This window comes from Durotheca rogersii, assembly GCF_024521655.1.
Source record: "Durotheca rogersii strain YMJ 92031201 chromosome Unknown GGS23scaffold_31, whole genome shotgun sequence".
In the NCBI taxonomy this organism is placed as follows: Eukaryota; Fungi; Ascomycota; class Sordariomycetes; order Xylariales; family Xylariaceae; genus Durotheca; species Durotheca rogersii.
Genome location: NW_026251262.1, coordinates 135952 through 152422, shown reverse-complemented (window position 1 = coordinate 152422; position 16471 = coordinate 135952). Strand labels below are relative to the sequence as shown.

Genomic DNA, 16471 nt, shown 5'->3' with positions numbered 1-16471 from the left:
GTATGAGAGGGGAAGAGGTGGGATGGACGTGTGTATACGTGTAAGTGGGAATGAGGGCGGTTAGGGTAGCGGAAGGGTGGGAAGTTGGCGATGGACGGATAATGGGGGGACTGTGGATAGGCCGAAGACGACGGCGACGCGCTGGGCACAGCCGGAGAGGATGCAAGGCTACTGCTAAGGCACTGTTCCTGGCGGGTGCGCCCGTGCCCGCGCCTGCCACCTGCCTATGTTCCTCGTGGATCCACTGAAAAAAATATCAATAGAAGGCGCACCCGGTCGCCCTGGTAACGGGCCCTTCCTTGCTAACCTAAGCCGATAAGCCGATAAAAGATAAGAGATTGGTACCTTGCCTGTGTTCTTATCACCGCGGGGTTCAGGTCGCGCGACGGATGTTTTGCTCTGCATCCGGTAGAGGTGTCTATGTACCGATACCTCCCTCAAGAGGTACCTACACTTATCTAGGTACCTACACCCAGGTATCTCTCGATGCCTAAGGTACCTACTGTGTATAGTGCGGGTTCGCTGTGATGTAGGTGGCCGGTCTAGGTACCTCTAGGTAGGTACCTAAGGTAGAAAGCAACCGATTCGCAGTACCTGGAAGCGACAGAGGTGGAAGTGCTGGCCGGGCTACAGTACTAGGTACAAGTACGTACACCTAAGTTTACGCATGTTATCTAAGGTACCTACCTGAGGTGTATAGTAGGGTGGGGTACACACAACGTATACACTGGAGGTAGGTACCTCGTAAGTACACATATAAGGGGTCACATTAGGAGGTACCGACCCTGGGTACTTCCACTTCCTCCCCATGCATGTGCGCAGTCCGCGTCAAATGACGTCCCTGCACATCTGACGCAAAACCAACCGGCGCCTCCAGCAGATCAGATCAATCCGCCCTGCTTCTTCATCGTCCTTCTTCTTCTGCTCTCCACTTGCTACCATCCAGCGGCCTGGAGATGACGACGGCGGCCTAGACGATCCATCGTCCTACACATGCCCTCAACTGCACACAAAAAATATCCGGCAGCGTCTTCGTTGTCTGCTGTTGCGCTTTATGGATCCAGCCGGCTTGCGTTGACCCATACCAGAGCCTTAGCCCGACCCTCTATTGGAACGGCAGCTAGACGGATCCCCGTCCAGCTTGGCTACCATGTCTTTGTTTACGGCTGCTCTCGTCCCCGGCTACGGCCTGGGTTTTCTTGGTAAGCGTCGAATTCCCGATGACGATGGGTATATCCCGAGGGGGGGGGGGCTCGGTGGATGCTGCTGTTGTGCTGTTTGCTGACTCTCCCCGGCCCTCAGTGCTCGGGGCTTCGCTCCACGACATCTTGACGCGGCTCAAGGCCGAACCGCCGCGGTTTCCCAAGCTTGATCTCGCCTACTCCCCGAGAAATCCCGTTACCGAGCCCATCATTCTCACTCTTCCGGCAAACGGCGTACGGCTGCGCTTCGACGGCCCCGAGCAGCGCCTCCGCCTCATCGAGATTATCGATTTCAGCAAGAACCGCATCACCTACCAAGACAAGGACATCGCGAAACCGGCTAATACCCAGGGGACCGCCGGCTCCCCTAGGCAGGGCGCGGATGTTGCCACTGGTCCGGCATTTAAGAATGTCTACCACCGCCTATTCGGCCCGACGTACGCCGGAGAGTACATCCCTCCGTCGGCACCGCGAAACGGCAATGCCGTGGGAACGTACATTCTGTCTTATCCTGGTGTGGCATTTAGCTTCCCCTTGCCGCCATCCGCCTACTTTCCAGATAAGGATGTAGTATCACTGTTATCTTCGCCGGCCAGCCAGACGGCCGGCTCCGTTGCCGTATTCAACGGGAAGTCCTGGGCTCACGCGCGCGAGACCCTGTGGACGGAGGTGCTTCCTAGCGTGAAACCGACTGCGAGCAAGAGTAGGGAGGTCGTTCCTGACGAGGTCTCGTTGGTCAAGATCCACGGTGGTGGCAAGCTGCAGCTGTTCAAGAAGTGGACAAGTGCTTCGATATGGATCAACTTGGGAGAGACTACTCCTCAAGAGCTAGTAGCCGAGCTGGGCCCCCCTGACGCCATATATCGGAAGAATGACCAGAGGATGTACATTCACAAGACGCGCACTGCGAGCCACAGCAGGTCAAGATCTACCGGCGGGGATTACCGACGCCCCGAAGACCTCACCGACACCGACCAATCCTCGGCGCATACGGGCACGGATGATTCTGAAGACGAGGCCGTCGAGGACGACTTCGTCGGCAACGTATCAGGAGAATGTTTTTACAACTACTTCTACCTAGGATTCGACATACTGATATCGCCGCCCCAACCCTCTTCGCGGGCGCCGCCATCGCAGGCAGCCGCATTGGGCGGAGACCCGGCGGCGGGGGAGAACCTGTTCAAGACCGGAATAACGGACCGCTTAGTGGCCACAAAGATGGTCCTCCACGCCAACGTCCCCGGCTCCTACCCGTTCAACCGCCATCGTCGTTGCCGCTGGGAGATATCGTATCTCGCAGCCGACAACCCCGATCGCGTCCCCAATTCCGAGACGCCGTTCGACGAGGTCGAGGAACGGTTGCGGGAAGAGTGGAGGGCCACGTACCCGTCAGCCGAAGACGGCAAGAGGCGCCAACGGGGGATGGTGCTGAATCGGGGGTGGGGCGACAGTCCGGGTAGCAGTTGCGAGTTTCTTGGGGGCTGGGAAGACAGCAGCGGAGGAGTCTCTGCGAAGAAGTTTGACGGGAACGAGGACTCCACTACCACTTTATACGGATTCCCAGGGTTGGTTTTGGAAGTTCTCAAGAACGGTTTCGTAAGTGCGGTCACGGTCTACTAAGTGGAATCGGAGGGGCGAGGTCTCGGGAGTTTTTGCTGTCGGTTTCTTATTGGTTTGCATCGGGTAGCTTTTAGATTCCAGGCATCGATAGGCTCTTTAATCCAACGTGGCATTTTCACCGCGGTTTCGGGGCGGCTTGGTGTGCCAACCTCTGAGCCATTCCCTTACTACAGTTGGTTCCGCGAGGAACAATGGCTTTCCCCATGTGTCGTGTAGGGCACGTGTTGTGCTGACAAGTTCGTGAGCCACACCTGACTCTCAATGTAGAATTTTATCTGCTTCTGGCCAGACAAAGAAAAACGTCGTGTACGGGCTTCGGCCCTTCGGCTTCGCCCCCCCTCTTTAGCATTCCGCCTACCACCCAAGAAAGGATTCTCCGTTGCATCTCTGACTGACATATTATCTCGTGGGGGTCCCAAGAGGAAATCGGTAAACCGGAGGGAAGACCCAATGGTGCGGTATTTGTCTTCGAGTGTGTACGACCGACTCTAGGGTGACACTATTGGTTTTCTCGAAAGCGTGAGATGATTCCTCGATGTGTTAGTGGGTGGCTACTGGCCTCGGTACCGTACACAGGATTAGTTTGGAGTACCAGAGTCTTTCTGCCTCGTCACGAAGAGTCGCATCCAGTGTGTAGCGTCTCCCGATGGAACAGGTCCGATTAGCCAAACCGGGAATATCCATTGCTTTTCCTGCGTAGCTGGATTCCCCCAACCTCTTGGGAACCCCCTGCGCGTTGCCGACGCTGCATCATTTGTATCACGGTATGATGCGATTCTCCCCCCATTACCTCAAAGGTTACAAGGCCCAGTGCCTCTGGAAATGTCGGACGTGCTGCCTTGCAAAGGGGTATATGTGTTATTGGTCATCAGCATGTATAACCATGGCCCCAGAGCACAATTCGGCCCTATACGATCGTGGACTCGACACCCGAAGCTCCAATCTCTTTAGGACTGTAAGGGGGGGTACCGCTACTTCCCCTACGCAAGGGATTGAACGACGCGAAAGGCAACAAAGAACATACTAATATAAAATACGAATCCCGTCGTTGAAGGTTGCCTCCTTAGTGAGTGGGCCGGTGCTGCCGCGGTTTAAACCTCGGTGGATGGGCGGCTTAGTGGTGGCATTGCTAGCCACCGACGCTAGACATGCATACATTTTGGGACATACTGCAAGATCCATTGAGAAAAGGAGCTAGAGAGGCGTTATAAGTGGCGTTTTCAGGGCTGATAATGACCCTCTAAAAGCAACAGCATCTTTGTACCGGCGTCAAAATAGAATATGTAGAAGTGCGTAGCATCGCAGAAACGCTACAAATCCTTGATGGATCAAGTTCTAGGCAAGGGTACAGTATGCCGGGGGTTAGTCGGTATTATTTTCATGGGTTACCTCATAGTCTTGGATGAGTTGTCTGGCAAGTGGCCAAGGAGCCACCTATATCGAGCAGCGATGGAAATGGAGCTCTCGGTCAGACCACCAGATTTTCGTCGCCGTGGGAATCGAACCCACTCCCGTGAGGGAACCATACGATCTTCGGACTCGTGTCCATGCCTCTCGGCCATCAAGAGCAGTCCTTTCGAACTTCAAGAAGCATCCTTTCTGAACATCGAGTATCGTCCTTTCGAATGTCAATGACCTTTCGGTCACCAAGAGTTGCCATTGCGGACATCAGGAAGTAGGATAACCTGGACTTTCATCCATGAAGACCCGAACTCGGCTCTTCAGTTATCAAACGATGGTCACGAGTGGCGTATCGTGAGAAGAGAAAGAATTGGCTTGTGCGAGACAGACTCTACTTGGCCTCAGCTGTGGTGGGCTTGGGCTTCGCACGGTCCAGCGATGCCTTGACTTTGGGTTGCCTTGAGGCGATCTCCCCTTTCCGCGGCAGTCGATCATCACCAAGGAATGGTAATTCCTGAACAGCTGTTGGTCTAATAATACAAGAAACAAACAACGGGTGGCAGCAAGGCTGGGGAATCTTACCACGAGCCATTCCGCGTTGACAGCTGTCGTGGGCTCGAGATACTGCCTTTCTCGCGTCGTATGGAAGTTGGGCTGAACGATCCATTCGTAATTGCTGCCGGCGAGGGGGCTTGTCGGTGATAGAAGTTCGGATACGTTCTCATGAACCGTACGATAATCATCAAGCACCACATGCCGAGGTCGAAGTTGGGTTTGGCTGCCTCAAAATTCCCTTCCTCTGATCTCTCAGAGCTATGCTCAAGGCTTTTCAGCCATTGAGAAAGTCTTTCGCCTATCAAGAAGTAGGTCCACCTAGGCGAAAGCCCTAGGGGAAGGAGACGTGCGAGATTGCACGGCCAAGGTTGACTTACCTATGTTGGCTGATAGAACGGGTCGATCGCTATGGACGGGCGATGCGAGGTGCTTCCATTGGTCGTTATAGTCCTAGCCGTAGTCCTTGTAGTTAATTTCGCCGATCTCAGAATCGGATTCGTTTTGGCTGCCATCGGCTTTACCGTCCCATTTCATGCCGCCCGAAGGAGTTGTCGCAGTGGCTGAAGAGGTGGCCTCAGCAGCAACTGAAGTGGCAGACGCAGAGGGGTTGATGGAGCTATCAGTAGTGGCAGGCGTGGAATCGGTAGCCACGTTGGAGACGTTGCTTGCGGCGCTCCCAGCCAGAGAGTTTAGGGGTCGCGTTGCTCGTGGGAATGGCGGGAGTGGATGGGGCGGTTTGGCGGACCGATCCGTCGGTTCGGGGCCTACTACGAGGTCTGCGTCAGCATTGTTGGTCATGAATCTCGTGGGATCCTTTTACTTACCAACGACTTTGAACGCTGTCGCGACTCCGATGACTCTTCCATAGACCTTCGGCTTTTTCTCTTGCAGCGCATCAAGCGCGGCCTTGTAATCGCGCGGAAAATCAAATCCGAGCATAAGCCAGCCGCCTCCATGGCCACTCTGTCTCCTGTGCTTCTTCCCATCGTCGGCGGGCGGCCAAAAGAATTAGGCTTTGTCTTAGGTTTTATCGGCCAGGGGAATGTGAGACTTGATGGCGGTCTCGTGCTCCTTTCGCGTTGTTTTTTTTTTCTTTCGAAAGTTGAGGTTGTTAATGCGCCTCCTGGTCGTCGGGGGTCCCTAATTCCCCCACGACTATCCCAACTCCGAAAGCATGCAGACCGATCAGCCTTCCTCCTCCCTCCCTCGCGCGAGGGAGAGGGGGGCTGAAAAAAAAAACCAAGGAGAAAAACAAAACAAAGAGTAGCGAAACCCAGAAAACGATAAAATACAAATGCTGCCTGCTGTGTCTGTACCTAATGGTATCTGAAGACCTCGATTTCGATTTCGTCTTCGTAATCATCGTGGTTGGAGCAACGGTGGTACCCCGCTATTGGCATTTTGACCAGCAAATATCTATTTGATTGGTCGAGAACCATCGACTTTGGCCCCTTTTGGTTATTCAGCTCCAGTTGATGCAACCACAGAGTTAGGAGTCTATTAATACCTACGTATAATTCCGGTCGCATTTCGTGGTCAACTAATCGTCAGTTGATACCTTAAAGACGCAATACCACTCTCTTCACCCAAAGTGACCGCTAGAACACAAGAAAATAGGCTTGATACTGTGATGGTTAAGAAGCAATTGCGCAAGGTGAAGACAAAAAGTTACCTACCTAGGCTAGGATCTGAGCCTGAACTCTGTGCCACAACCGGATGGCACATTTCAAATTGAGCACGTACCTAGCTGTGTATGTCCGCGCGTAGGAAGGAGGGGACAGTCCTGCTATGAACCCCTCCCCCTGATCTGGTTGGTAGGTCGATATTAACTTATAGTGTTCTATCTATTATACTTAACCCTATGGCGGGCTGGCCGTAAGCCATGCCGCGAGCTCTAAAGTTGCCATCGGGTATAGGTATCTTTGAGCAAGTGTGAGGCATGCTATTGATTAGGTAGTTAGCTCTAAGGTATCGCTGGTGCGGGATGGTGTGCAGAGAGGTTGATGGATTGAAGCCAACACCGGGAGGCCCTGCAAACTCTTACTCAGTAGGTGGTAAAGAGATTAGCTGCTCACATCTAACTCTGGATGCCTGGCTAACAAATCTGGAAGCAGACGACGGTTCTTTTGCTAGGTACCCAAACCTCCCTATATTTAAGGACCAGCATAGTATTACCCGCCTAGTCCAATATTACTCCTTTGCCTTTTCTCACAAACACTTTCGCACATTTTTAGTCTTCCACCCCCATCTTCAACCAAGGGCGACCCGCCCGCGATGGCCATACTGACACCGGCCCTGGCCCATGCGAGAGCCGCGCATGATGAAGCACGACGCATCTCGGCAGAGTTGCGCGTGGAATTCGAAGCCCTGTCTCGCGGAGTAGAGCCAGGGGTCGAGCTAGACGAGGAGGAAGGAGAGCCAGATCCTAAGGCGGCCCATCGATTGGCATTGTTAAGGATTGAGCTGTTCTTGAAGGAGAAGGAGGCGCTTCGATTGGAGCGTGATGTCATTGCTGAAGAGCGGGATGCTGGCATACTACATCCCAAGGCAGCTGGCAAACGCATGGGTGACTTGAACCAGCGCTATCTATCTGCCGGAGACGGCCTATGGAGGTATCAAAGAAAGGAGATACGCTCCGACGACACCGGAATGATATGGTTGCTAGACCCACGTTTGAATATTGTTTCTGAACGTCTTTGGGAGTTGTATAGGAAGTACGATGGGTCCGACGAGCCAGCAAAACGGACCGGAACTTGGGGCAGGGATGCTAAGAACTGGTACGCAGCCACTGGCGACCACCATGGGATGCAAGGGCGAGATGCCGTTTGGTGTCATGTAAGCGGCAAATGGTATCACAAAGAAGACGTCAAAGCTGCACACATCGTACCCTTTTTCCTCGATGGCACGGAAATCGGCGAGATACTGTTTGGCAGTATGGGGGGGTTGCTTGGGCGAGAAGGGAATGCACTTCTCATGTTGAAGCATATTAAGATCTGGTTCGACACCTATCACCTTGTCATCGTCCCTGTCGATGCCAACGAAACGCCCATCACACGATGGCGCATAGAGCTGCTGTCCCCCAACCTCAGAAAATGCGTTTATCACCGCGGACATACTCTTGGTGAGCTCGATGGAAAGGAACTAGTGTTTCTCAACGGCAAGCGTCCGGTCTTACGCTTTGTCTACTTCCATTTCATTATGGCGCTGATCTGCATCAAGGATCTCAAACGGGAAGGTTGGGAGGATGTCTGGGCTCGATACTACACGCGATGTCCTTTCCCAACACCAGGACCTTGCATGCGGAAGAGCGTGCTCCTTGCCCTTGCTATCCATTTCGGGGCCGCCGATTTGCGAGTGGTGGAATCCTGGGTCGGAGACAACGGCTTGGAATCACCATTGAAGCTGGCCGAGGAGGAGACTACGAAAGCGGCCCACAGAGTGCATTCGGCAGTCAAAGCCGCCTATGATCGCGCGGAACATCCGGAAGCCTCAGATCAAGAGAACTCTGAGGGCAGATCGGAGGACGACCCTGAAGAATAACTCAGATGAGAGCTGTGAGAAGCTGGGAGGAATCGAACGAGCTTCTAATGTGAGAATACGTGTACGCTTATTAGTAGAATAGTAAAAGGACAACAGCAGGTCTAGCCAAACCAGCCAAGCAGTGTCGAGTCCAGGGGCTGTGTTGCAGGGGGGTCGTTTGTGCCCCCCTTCTGAATAGAAGGCCAAGGGGGCCCAAAAAGGCTCCCTTGGTTATAGGTACTTAACGCTATTCACACATCGCTGGGGCACAGTGGGTTAGTGCCAGTGTAGGGTGCTTAGCGCCTGTGTCAGGGCGTGTAGCGCCGGGGCAGTCTCTACTAAAGTAGGTAATCTGAGATCACGTGCGCCCCTGCAGGGGCATAATGACTAGATTCGTCTTCTATCACAGATGTACGAGCCCGTAATAAATCTGACCGTCGTCTTTGTCTCGAAAGCCACTTGCCGGAGCTCCGATACTAGACTCGCTGCCAGCACCCAATCACTTGCTTGCCCTATATTGGGGACTTTCCATGCTCGCACGTGGCTTATATCCGGCGGTTTCTATTGGATTTAACAATCGACGTTTTGAGGGCATTGCCGGGAACTTCCATAACATCTCCTCTGAAGCGAGTATTTCCGGCGAGCCGTGTACTACCTAGGAAGGGATCCAGGGTCTATGAATCGTGGTGCGGGATGCACGGGCGGTAGAATGTAAGCATCATCGACGGATATCTATCTACTATATATAGATATATATAGGTATATATATAGGTATAGCCATACGTTGCCTTTCAGAAAATTACACGGCCGAGATTCCATCCGACATGTCTAAGATGCGCCAAAAGAAAAGAGCGTAAACTAAATCGCGTTGAAAAATAAAATGAAACAAAAACAAAAACGGAAGTCCGGGAAATCGTCTGAATTCTGGTAGGTACATCGAACTTAGCTAGGTAGGATCAAACGAATATGGCGCCGAGCGCGTATTACCGTTCAGACATAATACGTGGTGACTTGCCAACTTGTGATCTCAGTCCGGGGCCTAAAAAAAGGGAAACAACTGGAACTAGGTTTCCATTTGCTCATCGCTTATTAGGTACACAAACGCTTCTGGTAGACTGAAGCAACAGGGGCGAGACTAGATGAGGCGCGATATTCCGTCCGAGGTACCAACCATCAACTACATGGACACCTCGAATAAACCAGGAAAGGAGGCAGAGAGAGAGGGAGGGAGGGGGAGAGAGGAGACATGGACGAATTACTTGTGATCTTTGCTATTATCGTATATTGGCAACACCAGCTAGCATAGTGGATACTACCTATTATTTTGATGATTGGCTGTGACCGGGCAACTCGGATTCCTAGGTCCTCGTCGACAACACAAAGCCGGCCAAGCTAAGTCAGTCCAGGCCCGGGCCGACGCACTCGAAAAGCCTGCGACAGCGTGTGCTGACACGTTGGCACATGGGGCGGTCCCGACACATCGTAGCCGTTAAACCCGCCGTGCTGACGCCGACACCTCTCCAGCCAGCCCTTATAGACTTTCCACCTCATCTAAGCAAGTCCCCCCCCCCCGGCCGCCCCCTCCCTTTCTTCGAACTCTACCGAAGCACCCTAGGATTTCCCCGAGCAGCCGCACCGGCCGCGTCTCGTCTTTCTCTTGACTCGATACGGCCTCTCTCTCGTCCTTTTCGTCTCTCTCGAACCAGCGCTGTGCCGCAGTTTGAGACGCACCTACGCCCCCCCATCGACGTCTATACGCGCACCCGGACCCCAACACAGGCGCACAGGTGCATATCGTACCTACACCACAGGAAGCCATGGTCTTGAAAGGGGCGCTCGTAAGTGGACGGACAATCCCTCCCCCCCCCCGGTCGCTAGCCGCCGGAGAATATAAATGTGTCACTTTCCGCTTTCGGCAGCTGATCTCCTCGGGTGCAGTTCGCGCTGGCCTTTGCCGCACTTGTGCCCGTCCTCTACGATTGGGCCCGTCTGCTGGTGCTGTTCTACAAGAACGCACCCGGGCGCATGGCGCCGGTCAACAATCTCGGCGAGTACGAGGTCAAGTTCACAGAGATCATCCGCAGCTGCGAGGATGCCCTCCTCGTCGAGAGCGCCGGCTTGGCTATTCTCGCCTGCGACCCGGGGCGAGAGAAGTGGAATACGGTGATGGTGAGACGCTTACTCGTTTATATTTCCCTCATCCTTCGTCGTGTCTCGGTGCAATCGTTGGCTTGTATACCCCGCTCCCTCTCCCCCGCCCTCTGTCTCCGTGGGGACTGAGATGTAATTCCTCGCACGAAGTCGGGTGGGGATCGTACCCCGCCGCTGTCGCACGAGAGAGAGAGAGAGGCGCGGACGTGCTTGACTCAGCTCACCTTGTCCAGGGCATCTTCCTGCCGGGGCCCGTCGCCGACGCGGGGCTCTACGCCTACGACTACGCGAACGCGAGCGCGGTGGACGCGGACGCGCTCCGGCAGATCGAGATCCGGGGCTTCGAGCGCGGCGCCGACTTCCACACGCTGGGCATCGCGTACGACGAGGCGACGGGGACGCTGTTCGCGGCGAACCACCGGCGGGGCGGCGGGGGCGGCGCCGCGGTCGAGGCGTTCGCGCTCGACCTGGGCGCGCTAACGGCCACGCACGCGCGCACGATCCGGCACCCGCTGCTGCACGCGCCCAACGCGATCGCCGTGGCCGGCGGCGGCGAGCTGCTCGTCACCAACGACCACGGCTTCGCGGCGCGGCGCTGGCCGCGGCTCGCCGCGCTCGAGACGTACCTCGGCCTGCCGCTCGGCACCGTGGTGCACGTGGACCTGGGGGCGCCGGGCGGCGGCGTGCGCGCGCGCGTGCTCGCGCGGCTCGCCTTCGCCAACGGCGTCGCGCTGCTCGACGCGCGCACCGTCGCCGTCGCCTCCACCAGCGCCGCCGCCGTCCAGCTCTACGACTTCGCCCCGCGCCCGCCCGCCCTCGCCCCCCGCGCCCGCCTCCGCCTCCCCTTCCTCCCCGACAACCTGCACGTCGCGCGCGACGGCGCGCTGCTCGTCGCCGGCCACCCGCACCCGCCGGCCCTGAGCCGGTTCGCGCGCAGCCGCGACGCGTGCAACGGCGGCGGCGACGGCGGGCGCTGCGACGCCGACGCCGCGCCCGCGCCGTCGTGGGTCTCGCGCTGGACCGAGGCCCGCGGCCTCGAGCACGTCTACGCCGGCTCCGAGTACCCGACCAGCTCCACCGCCCTGTTCGACGCGGAGCGCCGTGTGGGCATAGTCACGGGCCTGTACGCGAAGGGGATCTTGGTGTGGAGGGAGGGACCGGAGGAGGGGGAGAAACAGGGAGAGGGAGGGGTTGGGCGAGCGGAGTAGCGGGTTGGTGAATGTGTATTAATGGCAGGACTGGAAAGGCGCGCGGCGACGATTGCGGGTGGTGATTTCGCGTCGAAGGATGGCTATAGAAGGCGATGGGATAGCTCGAATAACGAATAACTCTTTGGTCGATGGGCAACAGGGAAATTGGAAATGGGCACATTGGCATAATACGCTCTATTTACCTACCTATCTATCTACCCCAGGTAATATCTCCTGGCCTCCTGTAGCGGGAATATCTTCACCTATATGTTTAGACATCAATTTCTACGTATTGTTACCCACAATCCGCTTAGAGATTCCGCATCACAGTCAGGCCTCCGTACTTTCGGGTTAGTTCTTTGTGTCTAATATTCTGTACCGACGCATAACTAAAATATCCTGCCAAGAATTACGTACCTACCTATCTGCATTAAGTAATAACCCGGCTTTTTCTATTCAGGACCCCTGAACGCCTGCTTATGTAACCCAGGCAACTACACATAGAACGCACTCGAGGGTCAGGCCAAAGGCCAAGGAGGAGAATACTAGTGGCAATCTCGCATGAACCCAGAATGGAGCAGTTTTGACCTCTCTGGGAAGAGGAAAAGAGCGTAGGTATTAGTTGGCCAGGATTTCTCTGTCGCTCTTACAACAGGAGGGGCAAGATTTTACGAGAGGGACGGTTAGATGCTCTAGTTTAGGTGGACGTCACTGTCACATAACAGGCAAGACTTTTTAGCTTTTCCGTAAAGCATAGGAAATCGCCGTGCAGATATCGGTATTAAGGGAGAGTTATAGGGCGGCGGTATACATGGGGGGTGATGCCTAATCTGTATGTGAAACCCTCAGATACAGAAGACCAACCCTAAACTATGTCCCTGAGCATCGTGTGTCTCGTGTCTCGTCTTGTCATGTGTCTTGTCGCGTCATTCGCAATCAAAGAGCTAAATAATTCCTCCCCAGTGTCCACCGACCCCTGTAGAAATCACGACCTTCTCCTCAAGCCATATTTCCCACATTCTCCTTCTCTTCCTCGTTAAACACGTGTTTATCGATGTCCGTATCGGCAGCAGGTCCGTCGTTGTGCTCCTGGTCCTCGTCTGATTCGACATCTAGGTCGTCAAGGTGAAATACTATCTTTTCAGGAGCCTGTTGCTGGGAGACCAGATCTTCGAGGCTGAATATCAGCTCCTGGGGACCCTGTTGCTGGGGGATATGCGTAAAAGGCTCTGGGGCTGGGTGGTAGCGGGCAGAAGCTCGTGACTCAAAGTAGGTGTTCAGCTGGCCGAAGAAGCCCAACTGCTCGGTGTAGGGGCGATGAGCCATGTAATCCCAGAAGACATTGCGACCGATAACCTGCTTCTGGTAAACGAAATAGAAATACTTGCAGGTTTGCGCAAGGCGGAGTCGATGAATACATGGGCCCATGTAATCCATGACGAATTTGATGGCCTCATATGGGATAGAATCACCATGCTTGGTCGTAACGTTTTGGGAAGGCATCATAGTGGCACCTCCGGTAGTGTATCTTGAGTTGTCTGGCTGCCTGCTGTTAGATATGATCCCGAGGGTAATTGACAGCAGGAAAAACTTATGTTAAGGAGAGGCCAGAAAAGGTTATACCATACCTCTGTAGGGGTTTGGATGTCTCAAGAACCTTTGTCTCCTTACTGACAGAACTGAAGTCTGAGTCGCTAAGGGCAAGGGGAAAGTGGGCAAGGTAGGCCGAGATGGACCGTAGGTTGAGGACCGGAAGGGAAGTTGGGAAGGTTTCTTTGGAGGTTGCACAGGAGTTCGAACATCGTAATATATGCTGACAGAAATGGTAGCCTGTCTGGTCAATGATAATCAGTATTATCGTCACTAGGTTAACGAAATGAATCACACAGTACACGAATACACACACTGGGCCATTGTTCATAGAAAGGTACTAGTACATGTGTGCTGGTTGCCTGTAAAATATTCACTTGATTCGGTTGACTGAGGCAGGTGATTAGATCAAACGAACATCAATTCAGATGACAATATAGGCAGACCAAGCCAGGTACCGGGTGAATATATTTCACCCTCAACTCTACCTTTAGGTCCATATGTGTACACTTGATGTTTATAAGAATGAGTACATGACCTGATGGTGAGGATTGATTCATCATTACCATGTGCTGGGTGATCTGCCCTTCTGGAATTTACCCATTCCTATTGCCTTTAGTAGTATAGGCACCCGTTTTCTGTTTCATGATAAGCCTAGATCCTGTCTCTTGCTCAACAAAGGCTTTCATTTTTTATTTATATCCCTCCTACGCTACCTTTCCATGTCCTGTTGAAACAATCCATATATTCGACATTATCGTTGCAATTTTACACACAAGATCCCGCACAGCCCTACTATGTTCTCGTGTAATAGGTAAAGGGGGTACCCAAGCCCAAATCACAAGGCAATGCGGTGATAAAATGAGGCTCTTAACTCCACGGTGAAAGTGATGCTATATATGCAGAGAGAATATTACATAAGTCAATAGCTGGCTAATCATTATTCATACATGTCACACTTATCTCTTTCGTTCCTGCCCCGTACCTACTTCTGCCTATATAGTCCTTACTCCTACGCCTCCAATGATAACTTCATCATGGAAGCAGAGCTCCAGGTAGGCAAGGCACACTGGCAAGGTTAGCGGGGCACTTGCGATGTAAATGTCAGCCTTAATCCTTGTGATGCTCTTGGGATTGCTACACATCTACCTTTCCGGGCGAAAGGCGTCCGTGTCTTCGTCGAAGGTGCTCTTGCCCTGGCCGGCGACCCGGGAGTCTACCTGATGATAGAGTTATTAGCGATGTGTTTACCTTCCAGCGTCACACCGCCCTTAGGCTGGCAGCTCTCGAGGATTAGGTCCGGTAATGGGGTGGGTTCAAAGTGCCTCGTTCGTGACACCGAGCCTGGGATCCCGTGAACTGGTTTAGCCTTTGCGTTTAACGGTCTAGAGCTACCATCGAGGAGAGTTTGGGATTGCATTCCCCTGACACATATTTCAGTACAGTTTCGGAATGCTCGGCCAGCTTCGAGAGTGCTCCCCCGCCACTTGCGTTGTAGATCTCATTCTACCATTTTCCATGGATCGCTAGGCTTTTAGCGAGGCGATACGCCTCTGCCCTCAACGTCATGATGGCGATGTCATTAGCGGTAACCCTGCCAGCTAGTCGAAGCTGTCAGAATCCGTGACCGGGTTTGTTCCTATCTCCGAACTTGTTATTCATGCTGCCGCGATCATGTATGGGATCCTGAACCTCTCCCCGGCAGCTTCTTATAGATCCGGGACTGGTAGATTCAACGTGTCTGTCCCTTTACCTCGGCTTTATTGGGGGTCCAGGACATGTTCGATCATGGATTTCTCAGATTCACCATGATTGCTAGCTTTAAACTTAAAACAAGAACACCTCGTACTAGGCGAACTTAGTCTATCGAGGGAAAAGAAGAAGAGAAGATGAAAGCAGCGCGAGACGATCGAGACTCTGCTCGAGCAACCCCTTTAGCTCGATCGATGACATAGGTATAATATCGATCCGGCGCTTAAGGAAGAGACGTGAGTAGGGCCAATGATAATACCCGCCAGTGTACCAGGCTTTCGTGCAATCTTATGTTCGCGTACGGGATCCGTTCGTGGTAAACTAGAGTACGGGCTTGGAGTTTAATACCACAGGAGAACGAGACGAGGAAAACGTTTGTTGGATTGTTTCCATAATGTTTGCTCTTGTTAGGTGTTTGGAACAGGTTGATACTAGGGTAATCTGTGCCTCTGATTTAGAGGAAATCAGGGTGCCCGTGTTCTCATGCAATTACGACCTCCGTTTTCGTTCCGAGATACTAGCAGCAGCTTAGTGGTTCGTATACTATTTTCTTTGGGCGCCTTAGGATTACGTTTAACCTAATATGTCGCCCTACACTAAGATAAAGATGGCTCAAATCCCTAACTGTAGCATACAATTTTTGTTCTGGGTGTCGGGGTATTGTGTCAGTATGCCTAAGATGTGAGTTTATATTTATGGATTGAATAGTGCTACAAGCCTATCCGCCAGGAATTCCTGACACCCCTGGGGTCCCCATTAGACGTGCCTAGATCCTCCGTAGCGCGACAACCACAGATAGGTATTTACCAACACCCTAACCTGCGGTATCACGAAATTTCGTTGCTATTATATGTCGGAAAGATTCAGTACGTAAAAGGTTTCATAGCTTAAATTATCTAATAGCTGCTGCTGCTTTGCTCGTGAGAGGTTGGTAGCGAATGTTAACCATAAAAACACGCGTGATCACATCTAGGCTGGATTGCTCGATAATACCGCCGCAAATTTAATCCTCGTATGTAAGCCAATATCACACAGCATTGTATTACAGGCCACCAAACAGAGACCTACTGAGAGGGTTGCAGTATTATGTTTCTGTTACGTGAGTCAGCTTACTGTGTATCTTCAGTGAAAGGAGGGGATCGTTCATCCTAGCGTTGTCGAGCCGCTCACCTGATTGAATGTGGTATCACATGATGTAGTCGAAAGCTTGGTTGTGCTATTATGTTTCTAGTGTGCCGGGAAGTCCCATGTATAATCCCAATATTCAGCCGGTTTCGGTAATAAACAGTAATGTCCGTGGACCCTGGAGCTGGTTAGGAGAACCGGGCATAACTGTGCGGCAAACAAGCCAGTACTATGGGTAGTATTCAGCGAGAAAATATCAAGACTGGCCAGGAAAGCGGACTTGAAATCCCAACAGATGGTGTGGTGATTCAATTTCCTAACTGTTTGTGACAAGACGCAGGCATCGAAGCTACCCTACCTACTAGT

The 16471-nt window shown here is 53.1% G+C and overlaps 3 protein-coding genes across 3 annotated transcripts; all 3 read left to right on the top strand.

The window, feature by feature from the left end:
* The first annotated feature begins 813 nt into the window (after positions 1–813).
* Positions 814–2906, top strand: GGS23DRAFT_313256 (uncharacterized protein). Its single transcript, XM_051512808.1, has 2 exons — positions 814–1202; positions 1303–2906. Exons 1-2 carry the CDS (start codon positions 1151–1153, stop codon positions 2820–2822), a joined length of 1572 nt encoding a protein of 523 aa, XP_051368276.1. The 5' UTR covers positions 814–1150; the 3' UTR covers positions 2823–2906.
* Positions 2907–7027: 4121 nt separating this feature from the next.
* On the top strand, positions 7028–8452 carry GGS23DRAFT_615964 (uncharacterized protein). The gene has a single exon (XM_051520750.1). It carries the CDS (start codon positions 7053–7055, stop codon positions 8316–8318), a length of 1266 nt encoding a protein of 421 aa, XP_051368275.1. The 5' UTR covers positions 7028–7052; the 3' UTR covers positions 8319–8452.
* A 1291-nt stretch (positions 8453–9743) lies between these two features.
* Positions 9744–11776, top strand: GGS23DRAFT_615960 (putative paraoxonase; the record flags this gene model as incomplete). Its single annotated transcript, XM_051520749.1, has 4 exons — positions 9744–10135; positions 10236–10466; positions 10682–11571; positions 11695–11776. Exons 1-4 carry the CDS (start codon positions 10115–10117, stop codon positions 11774–11776), a joined length of 1224 nt encoding a protein of 407 aa, XP_051368274.1. The 5' UTR covers positions 9744–10114.
* Positions 11777–16471: the final 4695 nt, after the last annotated feature.